The 27,331-nt window shown below is 40.7% G+C and overlaps 1 protein-coding gene across 1 annotated transcript; it reads right to left on the reverse strand.

The window, feature by feature from the left end:
* Positions 1–995: 995 nt before the first annotated feature.
* Positions 996–26,350, reverse strand: LOC101732176 (transmembrane protease serine 2-like). Its single transcript, XM_031896543.1, has 14 exons — positions 26,298–26,350; positions 22,633–22,768; positions 22,333–22,419; positions 20,487–20,612; positions 18,589–18,702; positions 18,213–18,342; positions 16,925–17,032; positions 13,449–13,492; positions 9,303–9,477; positions 7,368–7,540; positions 6,175–6,270; positions 4,476–4,618; positions 4,187–4,339; positions 996–1,481 (listed from the first exon to the last, which is right to left on the reverse strand). The coding sequence occupies exons 1-14, from the start codon at positions 26,346–26,348 to the stop codon at positions 1,467–1,469; spliced, it is 1,551 nt and encodes a 516-aa protein (XP_031752403.1). The 5' UTR covers positions 26,349–26,350; the 3' UTR covers positions 996–1,466.
* Between the last annotated feature and the right edge of the window lie 981 nt (positions 26,351–27,331).

A 27,331-nucleotide genomic window follows, 5' to 3' on the forward strand; every position in this document is an offset into this window, starting at 1 on the left:
TCCTAAGAGCTGTTATTGGTGAAATAAATAATAAGATTCCACAGCAGAGGAGCAGATGGCTGGGTCAGTAGCCAGAGCCTCTCCCTTTGATCAAGCTACATGGCAGGTCTGGATGGTTATTTCTATAAAGGGATTTTTTCTAGGTTTAGTTACGGTGTATGTTCATTAGGGATTCACCGAATTCGACAGAACCCAAAAAAGTGGGTTCGGTGCATCCCTAATGTTCATGCTGGACAAGGAGTTTACAGTGTTTAGGTGCCCATACACGTGAAGATTCGCTCACTTGGCGAGGTCGCCAAGCGAGCGGATCTTGACCCGATATCCCCACCTACGGGTGGGCGATATCAGGGAACATGTAGGCTAACTCGATCGAACTATAATGGTGGCAATGGGGCAGTCAGTTCAGGGACTGCATCAACGAGCCGATGCGGTCCCTGATCCAACTGAATCTTTTAACCTGACCGATCGATATCTGCCCTATTACAGGCCAGATCAGGTATGGGCATAGTTTCTGCCCCTACACGACCAAGGGTCCAAGGGACCAAAATCGCCAGCTGCAATCTGCCCGTGTATGGGGGACTTTTAGACTAGGGAAGACCTTATCCTTTCTCTCAAAGAATGTACATTGCCTACTGAACTTCTTCTGTGGCAGTGTTCCACTGAACCTAGATTTATGACTGTAAACTAATACACAAGGCTCAGCAGCTTCCATTATACTCCGTGTAGGCAATGCTTATTCTCACCTTTCAGGTACCTACCCCCCACCCCCACCAAGCTGACCCACAGTAAGAGGCTCTAGCTATCAACCCAGCCAGTTTCTTCTTTGCTGTAGCAGTTATTTTATCCTTTAACCTGTGTTCTTAGGAGCAATTGATAGGGAAAATGTTCATTTCATATTGGCAGTTTTTGTATACTTTTTAATGGTTCATAATAGTGTCTACTTTTTTCAGGAGTCAGTATTACTTTATTACTTTATGAAGGCATCTAACTATAGTTCTTATACTGGTCTTCCACAATAAAATGCTGTTGGTTTACACTGTCTACGGAAAGTACAGGAAAGGAAAGCTGCCTGGTGATGCAAATATAAGAGTTGTTAGAATTAGGTATAGAGTGTCCATCATACTAGCACTTGAAGGTACTAAGGGTAAAAGATAGGAGGTATAATAAGGAAAGGTGGCAAACATTGGACAAGATGGCATCAGTAGCTTCAGATGTTGCTAAGGTACAATGCCCAGCACCCATGAACAACTGGATTTGTAGTTCAAAAGCAGCTGGCCCTAGTCTTGGTAGTCATACTTTCTATTAAAAAATTGCCCCCTTCCTTCTTATGTGTAAACAAGGTATATTTCCCCTTAAAATGGCTTCCTATATCACAGTCATTATTTGATTGATTTGATTAAAAAGCAGAAAAGCAAATAACAATTGTCATTTTTCCATGGTCTCTTGCTCCGCCCGCAATGTTCATTTCATCCGCCGTATGTCTGCAAAAGATAAGCGTCTTTTAGATAAGTGTGTAGAGACAGTAAGTAGGCAGAACCCAAAGGCCTCTATCTGAGCGCAAAAGCATTTGTGTTTGGGTGCAGAGCAAAAGAGAATATCCCAGGGAGTCTCAATTACCAAGATACCTAGTAGCGTAAAGCTAAAAACAAAAGGAATGATTTGTGTCTTGGCACCATGTGTACTGTTTACATGCAGTCCTGTACCACCCATAGCGCTTAAGCCATAGTGGCAACTATTGCCATTAATGTGCAAATTGTGATGTTATAATTGCAAGGGAAAGCTTCTTCTAAACACCACCCATTAAATACAGGAATTCCTTTGAGTTTTGCACCTGCAAGCAAGTTAACCTTCTTACAGCTAGTGTACTTAAGTAAAGGCGAGCGGATCTTCTACTGATATCCCCACCTACGGGTGGGTGATATCGGGTAAATGTAGGCTAATTCGGTCGTTTGGCCCTGTGGCAATGGGCGCAGTTGGTTCGGGGACCAGATCAACAGGCCAATGCGTCCCCGATCCGACTAAATCTTTTAACTTGCCCAATCGATATCTGGACAATTTCAGGCCAGATATCGGTTGGGCATGCATGTCGTTTGTGCCCCTACATGGACCGATAAGCTGCCGAATCTGTCCAAGGCACTGATATCGGCAGCTACAATCGGCCCGTGTACGGCCACCTTAAGTATGGGTGCAAATAAATTTGCCTACTTTCTAGGGTTATAAACCCTTAGTTAAAAGTAGGGTTGCCACCTCTGCCAGCATTTGTCGTAGAGCAGTGGGTGAACAGTGACATCAATGGGGCGGGGAAAAGGTGGGACCATGTCATCACGTGGGCGGGGGAAAGGCAGGCTGTGATGGTTAATCGTTGCATCAATCTCAGTGGTTCCAAATTAGGAAGACTGGGCAGGAGGTTTTGACCCAGACAGCCCTTCCGAAATCCGTACTGTCGGGGTCAAAACCGGACAGGTGGCAACCTTAGCTGAAAACCATAAAGCAACAGAACAATTGATGCAAATTTGTCAAAAGCTACCGAAAATATAATAAAAGACTAGAATTCTAATGTGTAGACAATAGTAAAAAGTAAACTACCCTTTTTAACACCTGCTTTAGGGCACCAGTGAAGTCCAGGGTTCCATTAGCATTTTGCAACCAAACGGAAAAGTGTTGGAATATACACATTAGCTTAAACTTTGTGTGCTATATGAAACAGCCACATTTGGTTAATGTGTGTTTACAATGATGTTAGCTGTTGTTTTACTGCACTCTGTTGTTTTTCTGTGTCCCTTTTCCTTCCACCATATTGTTCTTGGGAATCTGACCCCTGCAGCTGTGATTCTGGTAGAGCAATGTCATTTGTGTTCAAATGAGACAATGGAGTCTTGTGCAAGATGGTTCAAGCAGGTGGGTGCCCTGAAAACCCTACTTTTTTGTGGTTCATGGAATGCCAACACATGTTATGTGACATCACTGCTGAAGGGATTCATTTTTGAACCGCTGTTGGCTCTCTGGGCGAATAGTGAGGCTGTGTAAGGCAGCTTGGGGCTAATCAGGAGATCTGATTCCACCTTTGAAACCTACAATAATATATAATGATTTTTAGGAAACATTTACCTATGTGTTTGTGGTTACTGGTTACCATAAATAACCAACTATATTCTATGCCTTACCCTGTAGAACAAGGTAACTGCAATGCCATACAGCAGATTGGAACATTTAATTTAATCTTCTAACCCAAACTGCTGTAGGGGACCAGAGAACCCTGTCCCCTGTTTCTCAGTCTGTTACATCATCCAGCCTAGCTACAGACTGGGGAGGAACCCGATTGGCTGGAATCCCTAGTGCACATCTGGGAGTCTGGGAGGAAGTGTGCTTAAGGTTTGTAGCGAAAAATCTAGGGGCGGGCCCAGCAGTTGATAAAAGAAGCCCCTGTTGTTGTTTGCCAGTGTTGAAAGAGAGATCCAGAGTGAGCAGCCAGTACAAACTGTCGTGAGTTGAGACTGCAAAGAGAGAAGTCTGCGGGGCTGCTGGTGATTACAAAGTCCTCTGTTATATGTCTGTGTGTGTCCCCTGGTGAGAACAGGTATTGTTCGTTTGCTTGCTACATGGGAGAAGCCACCTTTCCATAGGGGAAGGTACTCTGGGGCAGGTAGTGCTACCTGGGGGGGACTTAAGAGCTCTTGGGGAAAGGACTGAACTGACAAAAAGGGTTGTGGTCTATCCGGATCCAAGTGGGGACTGGGCACCTATAGAGACTGCTGTGCCAGCAGTGGATAGACTGCACAGGTTCCTCAAAGCAGGATAAACAGTTATCCATAAAGTTGTTTTACTTCCATTTTCAACAGTTATATAAAGTTTGACATTGCTGCAAAACTGTGAGTGATTATTCCTAGTGGAAAGTCCCTTGAGGTGTGTTCCTCAGTGTCCACTAGGTGGAGGCACTGCGCTGAATCCCAGTTCCCAGTATCTATAATTCTAAGAGAAACAAAGAAATCTCCTGTTTCTAAGTCTATATACAGCTCAAATTAAGTGAGTGTGCCAAGAAAGGGTTACACTGCCTTCCTTTTTTGCCTTCCTCTGGATCAACTAGCAGTTAGGCAGGTTATATATAGGCATTATGGTTGAATGTGATGGACATATGTCTTTTTTCAACCTAACTTACTATGTTACTATGTTACTGCAAGGTTGTTACCTGCATCTGTGAGTATATCCATTCCAAGAAGACGGTAATATTCCCATACACTCCAGGTTTATAGGCCCTGGCACATCCATATCCCCAGCTTGTGTCACCAACAAGCCACCACAAGGAGTTGGTTTTGGTAACCAGAGGGCCACCGCTGTCACCCTGAAGACAACAGAGAGAAAACAATGAGGGTATTCATATTTCCAATCCAATAGTTTCTTTATACAATAATTCAATAAAAATTTAAACAAAATATGTTTTTTTATTTTTGACCTGAACTAGTCAAACCTGACCTTACCTGGCAAGTGTCGGTTCCTCCACCAAGATACCCAGCACATATCATAGTAGGACTGATGACTCCACCATACACAGGGGCTAGGTTACATGTAGCGGAGGAGATAATAGGCACTGAAGCTGCCTTTAGAGAAGTGGAAATACTGCCTGTGATACAAAGGAAAAATATAATATTAATAACTCTTGGTGCATTTAAATGGAACTATGGGGAAATAAGCCATTGATTTGTGAAGTGAGTTCAGATTTCAGCCCACCAATAAGTCCCAATTTACACATTTATATGTCAGTTTATAGGAAAACAAGAGGAAATTCTGCATTTGCAGAGACGCCATTAAATGTAGTTGTGACCCATAATCAGTGTAACAACTTGAGTTTTATAGTTTCAGGGGTATCAAGGGCAAAATACAAGCCTTTAACCTAAATATCCCATAGTTTGGACCCTAAGCTTGTAACAGGGAACTTAGAAACGTTCAACCCTGCTATAGTTCCAGGGGTACCTAGGTCACAAATATGATTCTCATCCTAACTCATCCTAACTGGCCTTCAGACTTCAGACAAGGTTACAGATATATAGAAATATTGGGGTAACAGTTACCCTGCTATAGTTCCAGGGGTACCCAGGGCACAAATAAGCACTCACCCCAAATCCCCCCCTAACTGGCCTTCAGGCTGGGCCCCCTTAGCCCATAACAAGGTTACAGATATATAGAAACATTGGGGTAACAGTCACCCCGCTATAGTTCCAGGGTTACCCAGGGCACAAATAAGCACTCACCCCAAATCCCCCCCTAACTGGCCTTCAGGCTGGGCCCCCTTAGCCCATAACAAGGTTACAGATTTATAGAAACATTGGGGTAACAGTCACCCTGCTATAGTTCCAGGGGTACCCAGGGCACAAATAAGCACTCACCCCAAATCCCCCCCTAACTGGCCTTCAGGCTGGGCCCCCTTAGCCCATAACAAGGTTACAGATATATAGAAACATTGGGGTAACAGTCACCCTGCTATAGTTCAAGGGGTACCCAGGGCACAAATAAGCACTCACCCCAAATCCCCCCCTAACTGGCCTTCAGGCTGGGCCCCCTTAGCCCATAACAAGGTTACAGATATATAGAAACATTGGGGTAACAGTCACCCTGCTATAGTTCCAGGGGTACCCAGGGCACAAATAAGCACTCACCCCAAATCCCCCCCTAACTGGCCTTCAGACTGGGCCCCCTTAGCCCATAACAAGGTTACAGATATATAGAAACATTGGGGTAACAGTCACCCCGCTATAGTTCCAGGGGTACCCAGGGCACAAATAAGCACTCACTCCCAAAATCTCACTCTGACTGGCCTTCAGGCTGGGCCCTATGATGTCTCAGTTTTCTGGTATAACCTTGCTTGGATGAAATTTATCTACTTCATATAGCAATAATAAGTGCAGCAACGGCTCTACTGGAGTTGAACTTTAAAAAGCTTAATCCAAAAATAAGACATGGATTTTAGAATCTTACACTTTATAATCTTTGCCTGCTGCACGCGTGAATTTTATTTTGTGCTTTGAAATGTTGGAATTAGATGGCAGTTGGAGTTTCCATTTGTTTTCTTATTAAAAGTTATTGTCTTGTGAGCTTCATGAAACATAATGGCTGGTATTTCACATAGCCAGGAGGATTATGACCATACTACCCATTGCTCACATATGGTCTTTGTCTTACCTGCCTCTGATGTAGTTCCCCATCCGGATATCCAACATGGTTGTCCATCTGCCCAGGGCATCCCGACATTGGGTAAGCATACAGGTCTGAGATTGGCTGAAGAAATAAACAACAAAAAAGGTATAAGGGATAAATTACAATCTAAAATATGTGCAAAGCCATACCGCAGTGTGTAGTCAAAAGCTGTATTGTCAAAAGCCAACTGGTGGGCATTAGAGTTTAAAGATTTAATTTAGCCTCCCAGAAAATTCCAGTGGTGTAACTACAGGGAATTCAAAATAATGACCTCCTATCAGTATTGGGACCTCTATGGCCATGTCTATGGGTGAGGGTATGGGTGCCCAGGTTTCCAAGGGGAGAGCCTAATCCCACAGCAGGTTGTACCAGTGCCCATGATTCTCTAGTTATAACATAGGAGCTTATGTGTAAAACAGAGTCAAGGATTAAACTTTAAACATAGAACAGGTATAGGACCCATTATCCATAATGCTCGGGACCAAGGGTATTCCGGATAAGGGGTCTTTCTGTAATTTGGATCTCCATACCTTAAGTCTACTAAAAAATCAATAAAACATTAATTAAACCCAATAGGATTGTTTTGAATCTAATAAGGATTAATTATATCTTAGTTGGGATCAATTACAGGTACTGTTTTATTATTACAGAGAAAAGGGAATCATTTAACCATTAAATAAACCCAATAGGGCTGTTCTGCCCCCAATAAGGGGTAATTATATCTTAGTTGGGATCAAGTACAAGTACTGTTTTATTATTACAGAGAAAAGGGAATCATTTAACCATGAAATAAACCCAATAGGGCTGTTCTGCCCCCAATAAGGGGTAATTATATCTTAGTTGGGATCAAGTACAGGTACTGTTTTATTATTACAGAGAAAAGGGAATCATTTAACCATTAAATAAACCCAATAGGGCTGTTCTGCCCCCAATAAGGGGTAATTATATCTTAGTTGGGATCAAGTACAGGTACTGTTTTATTATTACAGAGAAAAAGGAAATCAGTTTTAAAATTCTGAATAATTTAATTAAAATGGAGTCTATGGGAGACAGGCTTTCCATAATTCTTAGCTTTCTGGATAACGGGTTTCCAGATAAGGGATCCCATACCTGTACTGCCAATCCTATATCTCTAAAGAACTGTTTAGATAAGAATACAAAATATGACCAATACATACTACTAAATACCAGCGCTGTTTTAAGCTTCAAGAGAGCAATGTCGTAGTTTTGTGTGTTTGGCGAGTAGCTGGGGTGTATAAGTACTCTGTCCACCAAATAGCCAGCAGAATAATAGTTGGAAAGGGTCAGTGATCCAGCAAATACTTTAAATATGGATGGAGAAGAGGTATATCTAAAAAAAAAAAAAAAAAAATACATAGATCTGAAATTCCGATGCTCATATGTATTCTACTAAAGCAAATTCAAAAAACAGAATAATAGAAAAGTATCGGGAAATATACCAATAAAACCTATAACTGAAATTCAGATGATCCTTATACTTACACATATATTCTACTTCAGAACAATCAGAAAGTAGCATAATACAAAAATATTTACGCCCATTATGTTGTAGATTTAAGCAGCTTTGCAATTAGTCAATATTTAAAAAAAAAAAAATAATAATAATAATTATTCCTTGTTTTGCCTCCAATAAGAATGCATTCTATCTTAGTCTGGATCAAGTACAAGGGGCTGTGTTATTTTTACAGAGAAAATGAAAGTCTATGGGAGATGGCCTTCCCATAATTCACAGCTTTCTGGGTATCAGGTTTTGGGGTTCTTATTATTACCATTAGTGCCCATTTTCCACATTTTTGTTTGTAAATATATTCAATTTGCCATGGAGGTCTGGGAAAACTCTGCATTTTGTTTAGAAATGTGTTGATTAGCACTTATTTTTCATCTATTTCTTTTACTTATGGGTGACGTTTTACTGCTGCTATCTGTTCCACTTCGCCCTGTATCAGTTGCAGGTAGATATAGACTATAGATGTTTGGACAGTGAGCTCTAGTATTCTCACTGATTAATAATCAGGACTAGAGTTGCCTTGGAAAATTTCCAGTTTTTTAATTGTGGCTGCTTTATGACATTGTTCATTTGAAAGGTACCTACAGACAAAAGCTTTCAGAATTGTGTAGTGGGAGCGCATATATGTAAAATAAAACAACTAATAGTGCAATACCGTTGTGAACATTTGATTCCTAAATAAATCCAATCACCAAAGGTGCATGATATAAATGTTAACATATAACACCACCGTGTATAGTGATAAAAGGTTCACCGGATGGCGATAAAATCAAGCCCAACAGCAGATATTCGAGAATGGGATGTAACCGAGTCCTCAATTTAGGCAGAAAAAAGAGAAAAACGGCACATAGTGTAACATCATTTATTAAATAAGCTCTGCTAAAAATAGGCTACTTACAGAATGTAGAGTGTAAACAGGTACATAAGAAACTCAACGCGTTTCACGTACTACGGTACGCTTCCTCAGGAGTAAAGTGGAGCTCCTAACCCTAGGACCTCTTTAAATAGTATAGTGATGTGGGGTTGATGCCATTCCCTACGTGTAAAGATTTGTCTGCCATGGCAGACATTTATATCATGCACCTTTGGTGATTGGATTTATTTATGAATCAAATGTTCATAACGGTATTGCACTATTAGTTGTTTTATTTTACATATATGCGCTCCCACTACACAATTCTGAAAGCTTTTGTCTGTACGTACCTTTCAAATGAACAATGTCATAAAGCAGCCACAAATTGAGGACTCAGTTACATCCCATTCTCGAACATCTGCTGTTGGGCTTGATTTTATCACCATCTGGTGAGCCTTTTATCACTATACACAGTGGTGTTATATGTTAACATTTATATCATGCACCTTTGGTGATTGGATTTATTTAGGAATCAAATGTTCACAATTCTGAAAGCTTCTGGGCTTCTGAGCTGCAGGATCACTAACACATGTCTTCACTCTTTTGGAACATTGTTAAGAGCGGTGAGGACTTGGGTATTGTATATACTACAGTGCACGTACAGACAAAAAACTGATCGCAGTGCTTCCACACTCCAGTGAATGCACCTAAACCATCATACACAGAACGTACCCATAGACACAGTGAGCTGCAGTCACTATCCAGTATGGTGTGATGATGGATCCACCGCATAGATAAAGGCTAGTACCAACTAGCTTCATAAGACTTATTTGCCATGGCCAGTCTCCTGCTAAAGCAAATGTGCCTCCTACTATTCTGTTATCCACCTTTGTAGACAAACCACAATCTGCAAGGACAGGAGATACACAGTTAGATTAGGCAATGAACAGAGACAGAACCTAATGTAAACTACAGACAACTTATTCATCTTTGTGAAACCTTCTTTTTGTAGGAAACATCTATTTGACCATGCTTTGTCCTGGTTTCACCCAGTATTAACATGCTGTTTGAAGCCATTGAAAATTATTGTGTTGCTCCAACCTGCAGTTCCTGGTTTCACCTGAGATATCTGGAGAATTTAGAGATGGTCATTCATGGGTTGATCCTAGAGTTATTGTTTCAGTTGTCTCTGCCCTGAAGCTCTTTTTTTTGTTTTTAATGAAGCTGGCATGAAGGATAAACCTGAGTAACACTAAAGGAGGGACCACTGAAATACAGGGTAGTAAAATTCTAGGACTATATTGTTGGATACAAAATGTACTGTCCTGAAATGGTCATGATGTTCAAGCTTTCACAAAATTCTTTTTAACTTCTAGATCAGCAGTTCTCATCTTGTGGGTAGGGACCCCTTTGGGGGTTGAACGACCCTTTTACAGAATCGCCTAAGACCATCGGAAAACACATATTTCCGATGGTCTTAGGAATAATTTTATGGTTGGGGGTCACCACAACATGAGGAACTGTATTAAAGGGTCACGGCATTAGGAAGGTTGAGAACCACCGTTCTAGATGATACTGATTTTAATGGCTTAGCTATTAATACTATATTACATTGTGTGCCTTATAATAAAATATCCTAATTATAATACAATATATTCAACATTTCAAAGTTTATTTTCAAAAGAAATGTTTTTTGAGATTCAATTACGGTGTGTAGGCAGTTATGCCAGTTCCTAATGCATGATCGTGTGCTTGCAGTTCTTCAGTAGGGGCGTTTCTGGCCCCTGAGCCACTTGAGATGGCTCCTCCGATGCTGATGTCCCTCAGCCCCCCTGCATTTACCTTTACAGAGCTGGAGGGAGTCCGGGGGGGCAAATCGCTAGTGTAGAGGGCGCTATTAGGCTCTCTGCACTAGCAGAGCCGAAAAAATAGAAATTCAGCTGGCTTTGTGCCTCCCGTGGTAACTTCAGGGGCGATGCCGCCTGAGGTGAGTTTCTCAACTTGCGAGAGTACCTCTTTAAGCTGTATACAGTTGCCTTCAGATTGAGGAAAAAGTAAATGACTATATTCAACAAGGCAATCAGATCACTCCCTGGATCAACTTTATTTTATGAATATTTATACCAAGTGCTTCATATTTTCACACTTGCCAAAATGGCTTTCATCCTTTTCTTAAAACTATGTTTCACACCAACGGTGCCCACAGTTCCTCTAGGACAGTGATCCCCAACCAGTTGCTCAGGGGCAACATGTTGCTCACCAACCCCTTGGACGTTGCTCCCAGGGGCCTCAAAGTCAGTGCCATTTTTTAATTTCTGGCGTGAAGTCCTGAAGCAGTTTTACTCCAAGCAAAGCCTTCTTCAGGCTAGCGGTCCAAATGGGGCTACCAAATAGCCAACTCCAGTCCTTATTTTACACCTTTTTTCATGCTTGCATAGTTTACCAACACTTTTTACTTTTGAGTGGGGCTCGTGGGTAAAAAAGCTTGGTGGATCCCTGCTGTAGAGGAATCCATAAAGGGTTACTTTACTGCCTAGGACAGGTGCAGTTTTATGTCAAGTGGCCTGTGTCAGGGCCTCAGGTCAGCTAATAATATCACAGGAGGTTGCCTAACAATTTGGCAACCCCCAACTCCCAACTGTGGCAGTCATTCCACATTCTTTAGAGTTTATGCATTCCTATGGAAACACTCTTGATAATGTTATTTGTGCACACTGGAGACAAATGAGATCTAAATTGTCTAGACAGGGCCTCACCCAAGTGCTTTATGGAAAGAAAAATACACAAATTTTCTTTGAATCTATTTCAATATCAATAGCAATGTCTTGCTAGTCAGTATTGCAGAATTGAATTGCTTGCTACATAGTTTTTATCCAGCAGAACTACAAGGTTCTTCCCTATCAATGATTCACCTATCATAGTGCTATTAAGTAACATTTATGTATTCAATTACTACACTAGGGGGCACATTTACTAACCCATGAATCCAAATCCGAATTGGAAAAATTCCGATTGGAAAACGAACATTTTGCAAAATTTTTTCGTATTTTTTGAGATTTTTTAGTCACCGTTACGATTTTTCGGAAATTGTCGCAACTTTTTCATAACCATTACGGCTTGCGCGAAAAGTTGCATCTTTTTTGTAAGCGTTACGACTTGCACGAAAAGTCGCAATTTTTTCGTATTGACGCCTCCCATAGGACTCAATGGCACTCTGCAGCTCCAACCCGGCCCAAGGAAAGTCTCCCATAGGGCTCAATGGCACTCTGCAGCTCCAACCCGGCCCAAGGAAAGTCTCCCATAGGGCTCAATGGCAGTCTGCAGCTCCAACCCGGCCCAAGGAAAGTCTCCCATAGGGCTCAATGGCACTCTGCAGCTCCAACCTGGCCCAAGGAAAGTCTCCCATAGGGCTCAATGGCACTCTGCAGCTCCAACCTGGCCCAAGGAAAGTCTCCCATAGGGCTTACTGGCACTCTGCAGCTCCAACCTGGCCCAAGGAAAGTCTCCCATAGGGCTCAATGGCACCCTGCAGCTCCAACCCGGCCCAAGGAAAGCCTCCCATAGGGCTCAATGGCACTCTGCAGCTCCAACCCGGCCCAAGGAAAGTCTCCCATAGGGCTCAATGGCACTCTGCAGCTCCAACCTGGCCCAAGGAAAGCCTCCCATAGGGCTCAATGGCACTCTGCAGCTCCAACCCGGCCCAAGGAAAGTCTCCCATAGGGCTCAATGGCACTCTGCAGCTCCAACCCGGCCCAAGGAAAGTCTCCCATAGGGCTCAATGGCACTCTGCAGCTCCAACCCGGCCCAAGGAAAGTCTCCCATAGGGCTCAATGGCACTCTGCAGCTCCAACCTGGCCCAAGAAAAGTCACCATACTGAAGCTTGAATGAATCCGAAACTTTCGTATTCGTCGCGAAAGCTGCGAAAAAGTTGTGACAATTTGCGCAAATCGTAACGCTACGAAAAAGTCGCGACATTTTGCGGAACATTCGGAATGGCTACGGAAAAGTTGCGAAAATTTTGCGAAAAATCGCGAAATACCGATCATTACGAAAAAAACGCATTCGGACTCCGTCGAAACGTTCGTAGGTAAGTAAATGTGCCCCTTAGGGGCTGATTTACCAATCCACGAATCCGAATCCCGAATGGGAAAAAATCGGATTGGAAACTAACATTTTGCAACTTTTCGTATTTTTTGCAATTTTTTCGTCACCGTCGGACTTTTTCATAGCCGTTACGACTTGTGCGAATTGTCGCGACTTTTTCATAGCCATTATGACAATTCGCGCAAATCGTAACGCTACGAAAAAGTCGCGACATTTTGCGAAACATTCGGAATGGCTACGGAAAAGTTGCGAAAATTTTGCGAAAAATCGCAAAATACCGATCATTACGAAAAAAACGCATTCGGACGCCGTCGAAACGTTCGTGGGTAAGTAAATGTGCCCCTTATGGGCTTATTTACCAATCCACGAATCCGAATCCCGAATGGGAAAAAATCGGATTGGAAACTAACATTTTGCAACTTTTTCGTATTTTTTGCAATTTTTTCGTCACCGTCGCGACTTTTTCATAGCCATTATGAATTTTGCGAATTGTCGCGACTTTTTCGTATTGAGCGCTCGAAAAATTTGTGAAAAAGTCGCAAAGTACCGATCATTACGAAAAAAAACCGCATTCGGACGCTTTTCGGAAGTTCGTGGATTAGTAAATGTGCCCCTAAGACCTGAGGCCAATCAAGCGTTAGCTTTTACAAGTCTAGTACATTACTAAACTGGGGGCAAATATTTATCTTGGCAAAGTAGTTCTGTAACAATTTGAGGGATGCAATTATACACTTTTGGATTACAAAAAACAAAGTTAACTTTCAGTTACTTACTTATACAGCGCAATGAAACCATAGTCCCGGTGGTACAGGTAGCACTGAAATCAATAAATATATTATTCAGAATGTGTTTATGTTTAAATATATGTTCTTCTCTACATTGTGATAGCAAGAAATTAGAAGTATTAGTTTCACTTGACCGACAAATCCACGAAACCATGGGAAAATCTGCAAAACTGCAAAAATTTGCAAAATGCATTAAAGTTAATGGTTGTTCTGTGCAGCAACTTTTTTGCTCCTACTTTTTCTGCGCAGAATACATTGAAGTCAATGGGTGTTTTGTCATCAAGACTTTTATTGCAGCAAAAGTTTCTAGGGAAATTTTTCCAACAGTTTCGTGAAAGTAATTGCCCATGACGACCTGCAGAATTTTGCCACAAATCCATACCTGTTTAAAATTGTTTCTCATCACCAATAAGTACTAAAGGGCACCCTAAATTGATTTAATTACCACTTTGCACAAATCAAATATAATATTAAAGTTGAATCTATATTTACTTTTCTAACTGTTATCGCATGCTTCTTTGCATTAAAATTGACACGAAAAAACATGCAATACGCTAAAATATTGTCATGTGTTAAGTCGAATATCGTGTAAGTTAAATAGTGCGCAACTGCAATGCGTTAATTGGCAAATAGAAATAGTATTAATGCATGATTCAAAAATACAACAAGCGTTAAACACGCTAAATATCGCATTAGTCTGTGCGAAAATTAACCCCTACTTGGGGCAGGCGGTAATTATAGAAAAGTACAGTTCATGAGCTTTTGGCAACACAATATGGACTTTGCAGTGGGATTTATTCAAGTCTGTGTTGGCCCCAGAGTGACGCAGCCGCCAGTTTGCAGGGAAATGGGCATTTTCAGTACAGTAGTTTTCCAAAAGTAATGGCGTGTATGGCTAATATGGCATACGTTTTTTCGCACTGCATTAATTAGCGTGCGTTGCGTCAAATGCCGCACGAAAATAGTCATTGTGAGTTAAATAACGCAAACAGCATCGCTTCTTAATTTTGAAGCTCGTCCTTTTAGTGAATCGTGCGTTAACTCGCAAAAAATAAGATGCAATAACATTTTTAATGTATGCTATAAATAGCGCTCGTTTTAATGCACTTTAGTGAATCAACCCTACTCTGTGTAGCCATGGAAATATTTTTTGGGGGCGTTTGAAAGTATTTTTTTTTTTTTATTTGGAATGATTTATGAAACAGAATGGCCTTTGCCCCTACATATGTGGGTTTATATCCAGAATCATAGACACTCTCTCGTCTTAAACCTTTCTATCTCGCTGCTCCTTACCTCTGGAACTCTATCCCTGAATCCCTCCGTAGGGAACACTCACCCACTCTCTTTAAGAAAAAACTCAGCTGTTACCTTCTGGGGCACTAAAACATTATTTTGCCCAGTCCTGCGCTTAAGGGCAAATGCCCATACCTGGTGCACTCTTACCTTCCAATTTGTGCCTGTATGTTACCCAACCACTTAGATTGTAAGCTCTACGGGGCAGGGACCTCCTTCCTACTGTGTCTCATACCACATGGCACTTATATATATATACAGGTCCTTCTCAAAAAATTAGCATATTGTGATAAAGTTCATTATTTTCTGTAATGTACTGATAAACATTAGACTTTCATATATTTTAGATTCATTACACACAACTGAAGTAGTTCAAGCCTTTTATTGTTTTAATATTGATGATTGTGGCATACAGCTCATGAAAACCCCAAATTCCTATCTCAAAAAATTAGCATATCATGAAAAGGTTCTCTAAACGAGCTATTAACCTAATCATCTGAATCAACTAATTAACTCTAAACACCTGCAAAAGATTCCTGAGGCTTTTAAAAACTCCCAGCCTGGTTCATTACTCAAAACCGCAATCATGGGTAAGACTGCCGACCTGACTGCTGCCCTGAAGGCCATCATTGACACCCTCAAGCAAGAGGGTAAGACACAGAAAGAAATTTCTGAACGAATAGGCTGTTCCCAGAGTGCTGTATCAGGCACCTCAGTGGGAAGTCTGTGGGAAGGAAAAAGTGTGGCAGAAAACGCTGCACAACGAGAAGAGGTGACCGGGCCCTGAGGAAGATTGTGGAGAAGGACCGACTCCAGACCTTGGGGGACCTGCGGAAGCAGTGGACTGAAATGGCGTGTGCAGGAAATGGGCTACAGGTGCCGCATTCCCCAGGTCAAGCCACTTTTGAACCAGAAACAGCTGCAGAAGCGCCTGACCTGGGCTACAGGGAAGCAGCACTGGACTGTTGCTCAGTGGTCCAAAGTACTTTTTTCGGATGAAAGCAAATTTTGCATGTCATTCGGAAATCAAGGTGCCAGAGTCTGGAGGAAGACTGGGGAGAGGGAAATGCCAAAATGCCTGCAGTCCAGTGTACCCACAGTCAGTGATGGTCCGGGGTGCCATGTCAGCTGCTGGTGTTGGTCCACTGTGTTTTATCAAGGGCAGGGTCAATGCAGCTAGCTATCACGAGATTTTGGAGCACTTCATGCTTCCATCTGCTGAAAAGCTTTATGGAGATGAAGATTTCATTTTTCAGCATGACCTGGCACCTGCTCACAGTGCCAAAACCACTGGTAAATGGTTTACTGCCCATGGAATTACTGCTCAATTGGCCTGCCAACTCTCCTGACCTGAACCCCATAGAGAATCTGAGGGATATTGTGAAGAGAAAGTTGAGAGACGCAAGACCCAACACTCTGGATGAGCTTAAGGCCACTATTGAAGCATCCTGGGCCTCCATAACACCTGAGCAGTGCCACAGGCTGATTGGCTCCATGCCACGCCACATTGAAGCAGTCATTTCTGCAAAAGGATTCCCGACCAAGTATTGAGTGCATAACTGAACATAATTATTTGAAGGTTGAATTTTTTGTTATTAAAAACACTTTTCTTTTATTGGTCGGATGAAATATGCTAATTTTTTGAGATAGGAATTTTGGGTTTTCATGAGCTGTATGCCACAATCATCAATATTAAAACAATAAAAGGCTTGAACTACTTCAGTTGTGTGTAATGAATCTAAAATATATGAAAGTCTAATGTTTATCAGTACATTACAGAAAATAATGAACTTTATCACAATATGCAAATTTTTTGAGAAGGACCTGTATATATATATACATATATGTATTTATTGTATTTATTTATTATATCACTTGTCCTCCCTGTGTGTAATTTTGTATTCTGTAAGACTGTACAGCGCTGCGTACCCTTGTGGCGCTTTATAAATAAAGTTATACATACATACATACATACATACTTAGCTTGGAGTTTTGTTGGGTGAGACGTCGGGTTAAACACTGTTTTCATATATTTATAAGCCATGGGGCAGAACCTGAAATAACCTGAAGAAGGGGCAGAACCTGACCAAATACTACTGGCTAATAACGTAAAGATTTCATTGATTGGTCAAATTCACTACACTGACTTATGCTTCAGCTAAAATAAATACCTGTATTGAAGATTTTTGTACAACTTGCCGGTCACGGTACTGGATTTGAGTTTGACATATCCATTACTTGAGGAGGCCAAAATCTGACTGCTCCCCAAATAGGTGCTCCTGATGGGACAAAGCAAAGAATGGAGAACAAGTTAAGTTTTTTGCTCCTATGTTGTTTGTGCCCACTGACTGGGCAACAGGTCATTGTAAAACAAAGAAAAAATGTATGCAATATTTAATATTGACTCCCCGGGGCTTCTGGACCTACTGGTGCCTTAGGTGGTGAATAGCAATGAGCACATTTTTTTTGCCAGACACAAATTCCACATTTCAGCTTCAGCAAACTGCAGCAAAAATTTGCCACGGAAAAATATCGTCAAGACAAAAAAGTTGCCAAACCAAAAATGCAGCCGAGACAAGAATATCAGCAAGACAAAAATGTTGCAGAGTATAAAAAATCACCGCGCAAAAAAAAGCCCATTGATTTATAGTATTTGGAGTAATAGAAACAACCATCGCATTTGGCATTTGGAATAAAACTATAATTCGTTTGGAGTAAGAAAAAAGTTGAGGGTAAAAATTGCTGCATGTGTAAAAAAAGTTGCCTATTGACTTTGAAATTTTACACCGATTTGTTCAGAATCGATCTAATGCAATCAGATTTGTTAAATAGGTTAATGGATCCTGAAATCTTTGGATTGATCAGAATCAATCAATCTAGAACGATCTTTGATAACAAAATGGCCTATAACTAGAGACAAACCATACTTATATAAATAGAATTTTCTTTAATATCGCAGCATGCACGGCATTTGTATTCCATATACAGGTATCGGACCACTTATCCGGAAACCCATCATCCAGAAAGCTCCGAATTACGGAAAGCCTGTCTCCCATAGACTCCATTATAATCAAATAATTAGGATTTTTAAAATTGAATTCCTTTTTCTCTGTAATAATAAAACAGTACCTTGTATTTGATCCCAACTAAGATATAATTAATCCTTGTTGGATGCAAAACAATCCTATTGGATTTAATTAATGTTTTATTGGTTTTTTAGTAGACTTAAGGTATGAAGATCCAAATTACGGAAAGACCCCTTATCCGGAATACCCTTGGTCCCGAGCATTCTGGATAACGGGTCCCATACCTGTATATGGTTCAGTTACTATACCTGTACTATAAGAATAGTTGGAAAGAGCTATGGAGAGGCTTGGGTGTGCTGAAAACTTTATGGACTGTATAAATATAAATATGCTGTATATACCGTGCAGTAGAAGTGTTATTCCGACTACTTACATGCTGTATCCAATGTCCTGGCAGGCAGTCTTCCCACTGTTGTCACTCCAACTGTCATAGCAGACCGGCAGCCATGTTGCTTTTGCAGGAGAATAGGCCTGTAGTTGGAAGCTGGGTCCGTACAGTCGAACTGGAAGATTAGGTTAGAGCTTAGCTTCTTAGCTACGGAACAGTGGAGATCCCTTCTAGAGTTCATCTTAACTCCTGTCGTATTTATCTCCTTTCAATATGTCCCACCCCCACTGATTAGTTATGCCTCCTGGCTTTGGTTGATACTTTGCATTAACAACTTTTCAGCATTCCATTTGGTCTCTTATTATAGACTCGAAGGCCAATGGCATCCCTCATCATCCTAGACTCTCCTCTCATTACTCACCACAGGTTTGTTCATCTTCCCCACTAGGACACTGGGAAATGCCATCGCACCACTGGGTATAAAGGACACAGATACCAGTGGTTCCACATGTCATCTGACAAGCTTTTGTCTCCACTGTGGTAAGAGAAGAAAAATCATAAATCACTCGGGTACCATATAATGACCAGCAGTATGCAGCCTTCAGCTGTCTGTAATTGATGGACTATAACTGAAGAGCAATAAGTTGGGCTACATTGATATAAACTTGTTACCATTGACATCTTTGCCCACCAAGATTACTATGGGAGTCTTCCTCTACTATGCCCAATATCTCTCACTCTTATGATCTGCAACTGGCCCAAGGGAATATGCCCTAATTATCATTACGTAGACAGATCTGATTGGCAAAGGGGTTACAAATATGGCCCATCTGGGTCATACATTGTATTATGTTTCTTTAAAAGTTGATAAAGAGCTGACTTACAAAGACCAATACTCACAGCCAACTTGATGGATTCCCTGATATATATCTGAACGGCTCTAGGCTGCAAATGCAGTCCTCTACTTAAATGTGCATTTTGGGCGATCTGATCCAATTATCAGCTTGGGGGTTAAAAAAGGGGATCACTCCAATTACCAAAACAATGCAAACTCTGCTTATTTGGCCAAAGTAAGGCTGCCTATTGCTTCATTGTTGCAGTCATGGATGTAGTTAGGACCAGGAGATTAGAGAAAAGGTAATTTAGATCTCCATACCTTAAAGTCTACTTAAAAATGATTTAAACATTAAATACACTCAATAGGATTGTTTTGCCTCCAATAAGGGGTAATTATATCTTAGTTGGGATCAAGTACAGGTACTGTTTTATTATTACAGAGAAAAGGGAATCATTTAACCATGAAATAAACCCAATAGGGCTGTTCTGCCCAAATAAGGGGTAATTATATCTTAGTTGGGATCAAGTACAGGTACTGTTTTATTATTACAGAGAAAAGGGAATCATTTAACCATGAAATAAACCCAATAGGGCTGTTCTGCCCCAATAAGGGGTAATTATATCTTAGTTGGGATCAAGTACAGGTACTGTTTTATTATTACAGAGAAAAGGGAATCATTTAACCATTAAATAAACCCAATAGGGCTGTTCTGCCCCCAATAAGGGGTAATTATATCTTAGTTGGGATCAAGTACAGGTACTGTTTTATTATTACAGAGAAAAGGGAATCATTTAACCATTAAATAAACCCAATAGGGCTGTTCTGCCCCAATAAGGGGTAATTATATCTTAGTTGGGATCAAGTACAGGTACTGTTTTATTATTACAAAGAAAAAGAAAACTAGCATCTTTTTTTATTTGATAACAATTAGTAAGATTCAGAAAGAAAACCTAAGATGTATCTCACTGAAAGGTCCTGAAATAGCATACAATACTTAAACACATTATTCAGTGAGAAACACAACCATTTATTGGCTCAGAATTTAAATACAAAATTCAAAATTCAAAAAACAAACCATACTATACCAAATGGAAAGGTACATCCCATGCTACATGGCACCCTCTCTCCTTCCTAACGCGTTTCGCACACTAAGTGCTTCATCAGAGGAAGTATCATGTTTTTTGAATTTTGAATTTTGTATTTAAATTCTGAGCCAATAAATGGTTGTGTTTCTCACTGAATAATGTGTTTAAGTATTGTTTCTTTTTTTATTTGAGCATTATTTGATTATAATAGAGTCTGTGGGTGATGGCCTTCCCTTAATTCTGAGAGGGTTTCGGATAACAGATCCTTTACCTGTACTGGAAAGTGGTTTAAAATAATGTTTTGTTTTTTAATTATGTGACATATTTGACTAGAAGCCCACCTACTTTAAAATGCTTATACCTTATACCTACTTTAAAATGCTATACCCTTCTTACCACAGGATTCCTCATCTTCTCCATTGGGACAATCAGATTTCCCATCGCACCACTGGGAACAAAGGACAGAGGTTCCGTTGGCTCCACATGGTTTTTTACAGTTCGATCCTATAGTCCTATTTTGGGCTGTGAACAGAGAACCAAAGTTTAAGTCACGGAGTTGGGTGAAATCCTCATTAGGTGATAACTTCGTTACAGGAATATGTTTCACTTTCAGTAATCAGAGCTGAATACGTTCATCTCAACAGGACCAAATGCTCAGTAAACAGCAAAGGGATTAAATAGAGACAATAATGCAGTGACAGGCTGTCATTGGTCAATAAAGGAGGTGTTTTTATCAACATTGGGGACAAACACCACTGGTGATGTTGCCCATAGCAATCAATCAGATCTTTGCTTTTGTTTTCGAGCTTGTAGGTGACCATTCAAATCAAATTGCTGATTGGTTGCTATGGGCGTGGGCTTGTCTCCATTGTTAGAGTACTAAGCCCAGATTTGAAGCCCAGTGGAAAGAAAGAACCAGCATGGTACAAAAATCAGATCCAAAGTGGTATCTTGTGTTTTTATTACAACACAAAAGTAACTGAACCATATATAGGTATGGGACCCGTTATCCAGAATGCTTGAGACCAAGGGTATTCCGGATAAGGGGTCTTTCCGTAATTTGGATCTCCATACCTTAAGTCTACTAAAAAATCAATAAAACATTAATTAAACCCAATAGGATTGTTTTGCATCCAATAAGGATTATTTATATCTTAGTTGGGATCAAGTACAGGTACTGTTTTATTATTACAGAGAAAAGGGAATCATTTAACCATTAAATAAACCCAATAGGGCTGTTCTGCCCCAATAAGGGGTAATTATATCTTAGTTGGGATCAAGTACAGGTACTGTTTTATTATTACATTAAATAAACCCAATAGGGCTGTTCTGCCCCCAATAAGGGATAATTATATCTTAGTTGGGATCAAGTACAGGTACTGTTTTATTATTACAGAGAAAAGGGAATCATTTAACCATTAAATAAACCCAATAGGGCTGTTCTGCCCCCAATAAGGGGTAATTATATCTTAGTTGGGATCAAGTACAGGTACTGTTTTATTATTACAGAGAAAAGGGAATCATTTAACCATGAAATAAACCCAATAGGGCTGTTCTGCCCCAATAAGGGGTAATTATATCTTAGTTGGGATCAAGTAGAGGTACTGTTTTATTATTACAGAGAAAAGGGAATCATTTAACCATTAAATAAACCCAATAGGGCTGTTCTGCCCCCATAAGGGGTAATTATATCTTAGTTGGGATCAAGTACAGGTACTGTTTTATTATTACAGAGAAAAGGGAATCATTTAACCATTAAATAAACCCAATAGGGCTGTTCTGCCCCAATAAGGGGTAATTATATCTTAGTTGGGATCAAGTACAGGTACTGTTTTATTATTACAGAGAAAAGGGAATCATTTAACCATTAAATAAACCCAATAGGGCTGTTCTGCCCCAATAAGGGGTAATTATATCTTAGTTGGGATCAAGTACAGGTACTGTTTTATTATTACAGAGAAAAGGGAAATCAGGTTTAAAATTCTGAATTATTTGATTAAAATGGAGTCTATGGGAGACAGGCTTTCCGTAATTCAGAGCTTTCTGGATAACGGGTTTCCGGATAAGGGATCCCATACCTGCATTTGGTTTTAGATAGAATATTTACACAATGTGTTTGGCGACACTAACAATGATACATTTGCTATATATTTTCCATTACCACTTGCTGAAGAGCTCTTGGACCTGATGAGATCTAAAAGAACCACAATAGGGATTTATTATTTTTTTATTGTATCCTTACCATAAACTGAACACAGCACGGCGATAATGATGGCTGCTGCTAGGAGCACGCAAACACTGGAGACAATGCAAAGAATTTTTTTTCTTCCTTCAAGAGACAAAAGTCAGATTGAGTGAATTGAAATTGAAAAGTTACATTGAAATTCCTGTCAACCTAAATGTTAGGTTGCCAGAGAGAAATGCAGAATTTATTCACAGAGAACAGCACGCCCCTTACCCTTTGCCTGTGTCTGGTTATTTTATATTAACCCTTATTAGGTACGATACCTTATGTAAGGTCTAGATTATAGGAGACACTTACTTGGTGTAAACCAGGTTTCACTTGGTTTTATCGGATCGGGAGGCATATACCCTATGGCATATACTTGTTGAATGTTGTCTGGGTCTGACTTTGGGTCGGTTTCGTACACATTGGGTTCTGTGGATTTTTTACAGTCCTGATGGATGCGAAGATGAAAAAAAATGGATAATGAGAATAGGATATTACACTACTGAGATTAAAGGGGATATTAACCCTGCTGCACTGCTCAACCAAACTTTACTCAGCTGTTGCTGGACTACAAATCCCAGAATAATGTAACATATAATGAAGGGTGAGGCATGCTGGGAGCTGTAGTCCAGCAACATCAGGGTTGTATTCTTAAAGCAATATTGCACAATAAAACTTGTGATTTCATTAAGAATGCAAGAAATCCCCCAATGAGAATCCCAGCTGATCTGTGTAAATCCGGCTCCCTGTTCTCTGTTCCTGCAATTGGAGTTGGGAGCAATAAGCACAGTTTCCCAGCACTGAACAAGTCTGTCCCTTTATCCCCATGTCTGATTCCTGTGTCAAATAATAAAGAAAAAAATACATAATTATCTCTATATGTAAGATAACAGCAAGATACCGGACATAGTGCTGGGAATCAGCATTCTCACTGGTTTATTCTTTTGAATTTATCAGTAGAATTCTCATTGGGGAATTTTCGTGCATCTATAATTGTGTTTTTTGGCAACTTCTATAGCAAAACTAGGGGGCGCAGTGGGGCAGCGTTATGATTGGGTTTGCAACCCTTTTAAAGATACAGTAAAGGGAAAGTGCAAAGGGTAAAACATACTACCCATTTATTTGCACCTTAGTACCCTAGGATTTGCTTCTAGTGCTTCATTCACATATAACCATTTTAGTTCTCATATATATTATATATATTAGCCCCTTAGTTACATATAGTTACATAGTTACATAGGGTTGAAAAAAGACCATTGTCCATCAAGTTCAACCCATCCGAGTAAACCCAGCGCACAACCTATACTTACCCATCTATACACTCACATACATAAACTATATATACAACCAGTAATACTAACTGTAGATATTAGTATCACAATAGCCTTGGATATTCTGCTTGTTCAAAAACTCATCCAGGTGCCTCTTAAAGGCATTAACAGAATCTGCCATTACCCCATCACTAGGAAGTGCATTCCCCAACCTCACTGCCCTCACCGTGAGGAACCCCCTACCCAACATCCCCCGGCAGGGCATTCCCCAACCCCCTCACTGCCCTCACCGTGAGGAACCCCCTACCCAACATCCCCCGGCAGGGCATTCCCCAACCCCCTCACTGCCCTCACCGTGAGGAACCCCCTACCCAACATCCCCCGGCAGGGCATTCCCCAACCCCCTCACTGCCCTCACCGTGAGGAACCCCCTACGCTGCTTCAAATGGAAGCTCCTTTCCTCTAATCTAAAGGGGTGACCTCTGGTGCGCTGATTGTTTTTATGGGAAAAAAGAACATCCCCCAACTGCCTATAATCCCCTCTAATGTACTTGTACAGAGTAATCATGTCCCCTCGCAAGCGCCTCTTTTCCAGAGAAAACAACCCCAACCTTGACAGTCTCACCTCATAGTTTAACCCTTCCATCCCCTTTACCAGTTTAGTTGCACGTCTCTGCACTTTCTCCAGCTCATTAATATCCTTCTTAAGGACTGGAGCCCAAAACTGCACTGCATACTCAAGGTGAGGCCTTACCAGGGACCTATAAAGGGGCAAAATTATGTTCTCATCCCTTGAGTCAATGCCCTTTTTTATACAAGACAGCACTTTATTTGCTGTAAATGTATGTATAGTTTTATTTATAAAGCACTACAAGAATAAACAGTGCTGTACATTGTAAATAAATACACACAGGAATACCACGTATTATAATAAATACAATAAATAAGTATAAATACACAGGGAGTAAGTGCCATGTGGTATGAGACATAATAGGAAGGAGGTCCCTGCCCTGTAGAGCTTACAATCTAAGTGGCCAATGTTGTTCAATATAAATATTCCTTTAAAGATAAAAATTTTGAAAACCAGAACACCACCCAAACTGTATTCATTTTAATTTTATTAGGAAGCTTATGTTAGGGGATTCTGATGGCAGGAGAACAAGAAGGGACTGTTACTGCAAACTAAATGTAAAATTCTCAGATATCAAGGTGTAACTAAACCTACAATATAGGGGCAGAATTTTTAGGTAATTGAAATTAAAATTTCAAATAAAAAATTTCAAATCAGCTCTTTTTCTCACTTAGTTCTGTGGAATCTTTAATGCAAATGTACATTGTATTTATCTGTATTCATTATTGTACTTTGTATAAATTAATCTATTATTGTAATGACCCCCTGCTTGTTTATGAATGTATTATTCTGCTGCACAGCGCTGCGTACATAAGAAGTGCTATATAAATATAAATATGCATACATAAATCTACCCACCATATAAAAGGCATTAAAGGGATACTGGCATAATTTTTATTTCTAAATGACACTGTTACACAGCAAATAATTCCCTCTGCCATTTAACCTTTTATTCTTGTACCAGCAAATGTATTTGTAGCTGTAATATTGGTGTGTAGGCGCCATCTCAGTGCCTTGTGCCTGAGTCTGAGCTTTCAGCCAGCGCTACACATTAGAACTGCTTTCAGCTAACCTATTGTTTCTCCTACTCCCATGTAACTGGAGGAGTCCCAAGCCGGACTTGGATTTCTTACTATTGAGTGCTATTCTGATACCTACTGGGAGCTGCTATCTTGCTCCCTTCCCATTGTTCTGCTGATCAGCTGCTGGGGGTGATGGGGGGGGAATATCACTCCAACTTGCAGCGCAGCAGTAAAGTGTGCCTGAGTCTGAGCTTTCAGCCAGCGCTACACATTAGAACTGCTTTCAGCTAACCTATTGTTTCTCCTACTCCCATGTAACTGGAGGAGTCCCAAGCCGGACTTGGATTTCTTACTATTGAGTGCTATTCTGATACCTACTGGGAGCTGCTATCTTGCTCCCTTCCCATTGTTCTGCTGATCAGCTGCTGGGGGGGAGGGGGGGATATCACTCCAACTTGCAGCGCAGCAGTAAAGTGTGACTGAGTCTGAGCTTTCAGCCAGCGCTACACATTAGAACTGCTTTCAGCTAACCTATTGTTTCTCCTACTCCCATGTAACTGGAGGAGTCCCAAGCCGGACTTGGATTTCTTACTAGTGAGTGCTATTCTGATACCTAATGGGAGCTGCTATCTTGCTCCCTTCCCATTGTTCTGCTGATCGGCTGCTGGGGGTGAGGGGGGGGGGGAAATCACTCCAACTTGCAGCGCAGCAGTAAAGTGTGCCTGAGCTTTCAGAAGGAGCCAGTGCTACACATTAGAACTGCTTTCAGCTAACCTATTGTTTCTCCTACTCCCATGTAACTGGAGGAGTCCCAAGCCGGACTTGGATTTCTTACTATTGAGTGCTATTCTGATACCTACTGGGAGCTGCTATCTTGCTCCCTTCCCCATTGTCCTGCTGAAATAATCTATAAAAATATTTCCTTATAAAGGCTAAATGTATTGAATTGTAGGCGCCAGTATGTTGGTAATAATTAGTAGACAATTATACAACATCTTATTTAAATGCATTTACAGATCAAACACATACATGAACATATAGACATGTACTTACCATTTTAAATTCCTCATATAATAAACAGAACCTGGAACAACAAAAATACATAATAAATGAGCAGATAACAGATAACCAGAGAATGAATTACCAAATAACTAAGTAAAATGCTGGTTAATCAATGTCATTATATATCAATGTCGTTAATTTCACCTTCCCCTCGTCTTTAGTTATTTCTAGAAAACCCACAATCCTCGTTCAGTGCCGATGGGTAAATGACTTCTAGTTAAAGGCTGAAGGCACATAGCGTCTTAAAATCTACAGAATGTCAAAGAAATAACAAAAGAGGAGGGCAGGAACACACAATCATAATTGACACACCCAGTAAAGGAAATAGGGGTGCTAGCACTTCATTAATCTAAATCCTTCATCACGCAACCCGGGGTACTGTTGCCATGACACGGCAGTGCCCCTTAAGTTACCAAGGGTGACAAAAAGCCGCTCCTGGTAACTTTAAGAGCCTAAATTCAGATTTTTTAATCTGAATTCCATCTCTTCTAGTGGAGAGAGCACCATTGCACTTTCTGCACTAGTGATGTGGGGCCCCCTCCGATGCACAAAAATGGGGTCAAAGGGGTGGAACTAGGGCCCAAAATGCCCCTAATGCAACCGTTCAGTTCTACCAGCAATGGTCTATGTGGCGGCTCACTGAACTCTAGATTGTAAGCTCTTATGAGCAGGGCCCTGGGGATAAAGGTATAGAAATATTTATTGAGGGAAGCCCTGGAAGCATAAGTTAAACAACCTGGAGTTACACCAGATCCTTAGCATATGACCCATTGTCTTTGGAGAATTATTTGTTTTGTGGGTATCCATTTGTCTGTGATCATGAGCCCGAGATGGGAATCTTGCTAAAGTGGAACTGTCACTATAAAATGTTTAGAAATTACTCTTGATTATACTTGATTATTTACTCCCCAGGCATTTTGCCATCGGCAAATTGTGTATTGAAGCTTCTGCAGAATTTTGCTGCAAAAAATTTGCAGGCGTGTCAAAAAAAGGCGCAGTCATGTAAGAATTGTTTTTGACAATTT

Source organism: Xenopus tropicalis, chromosome 2, assembly GCF_000004195.4.
Source record: "Xenopus tropicalis strain Nigerian chromosome 2, UCB_Xtro_10.0, whole genome shotgun sequence".
NCBI lineage: Eukaryota > Metazoa > Chordata > Amphibia > Anura > Pipidae > Xenopus > Xenopus tropicalis.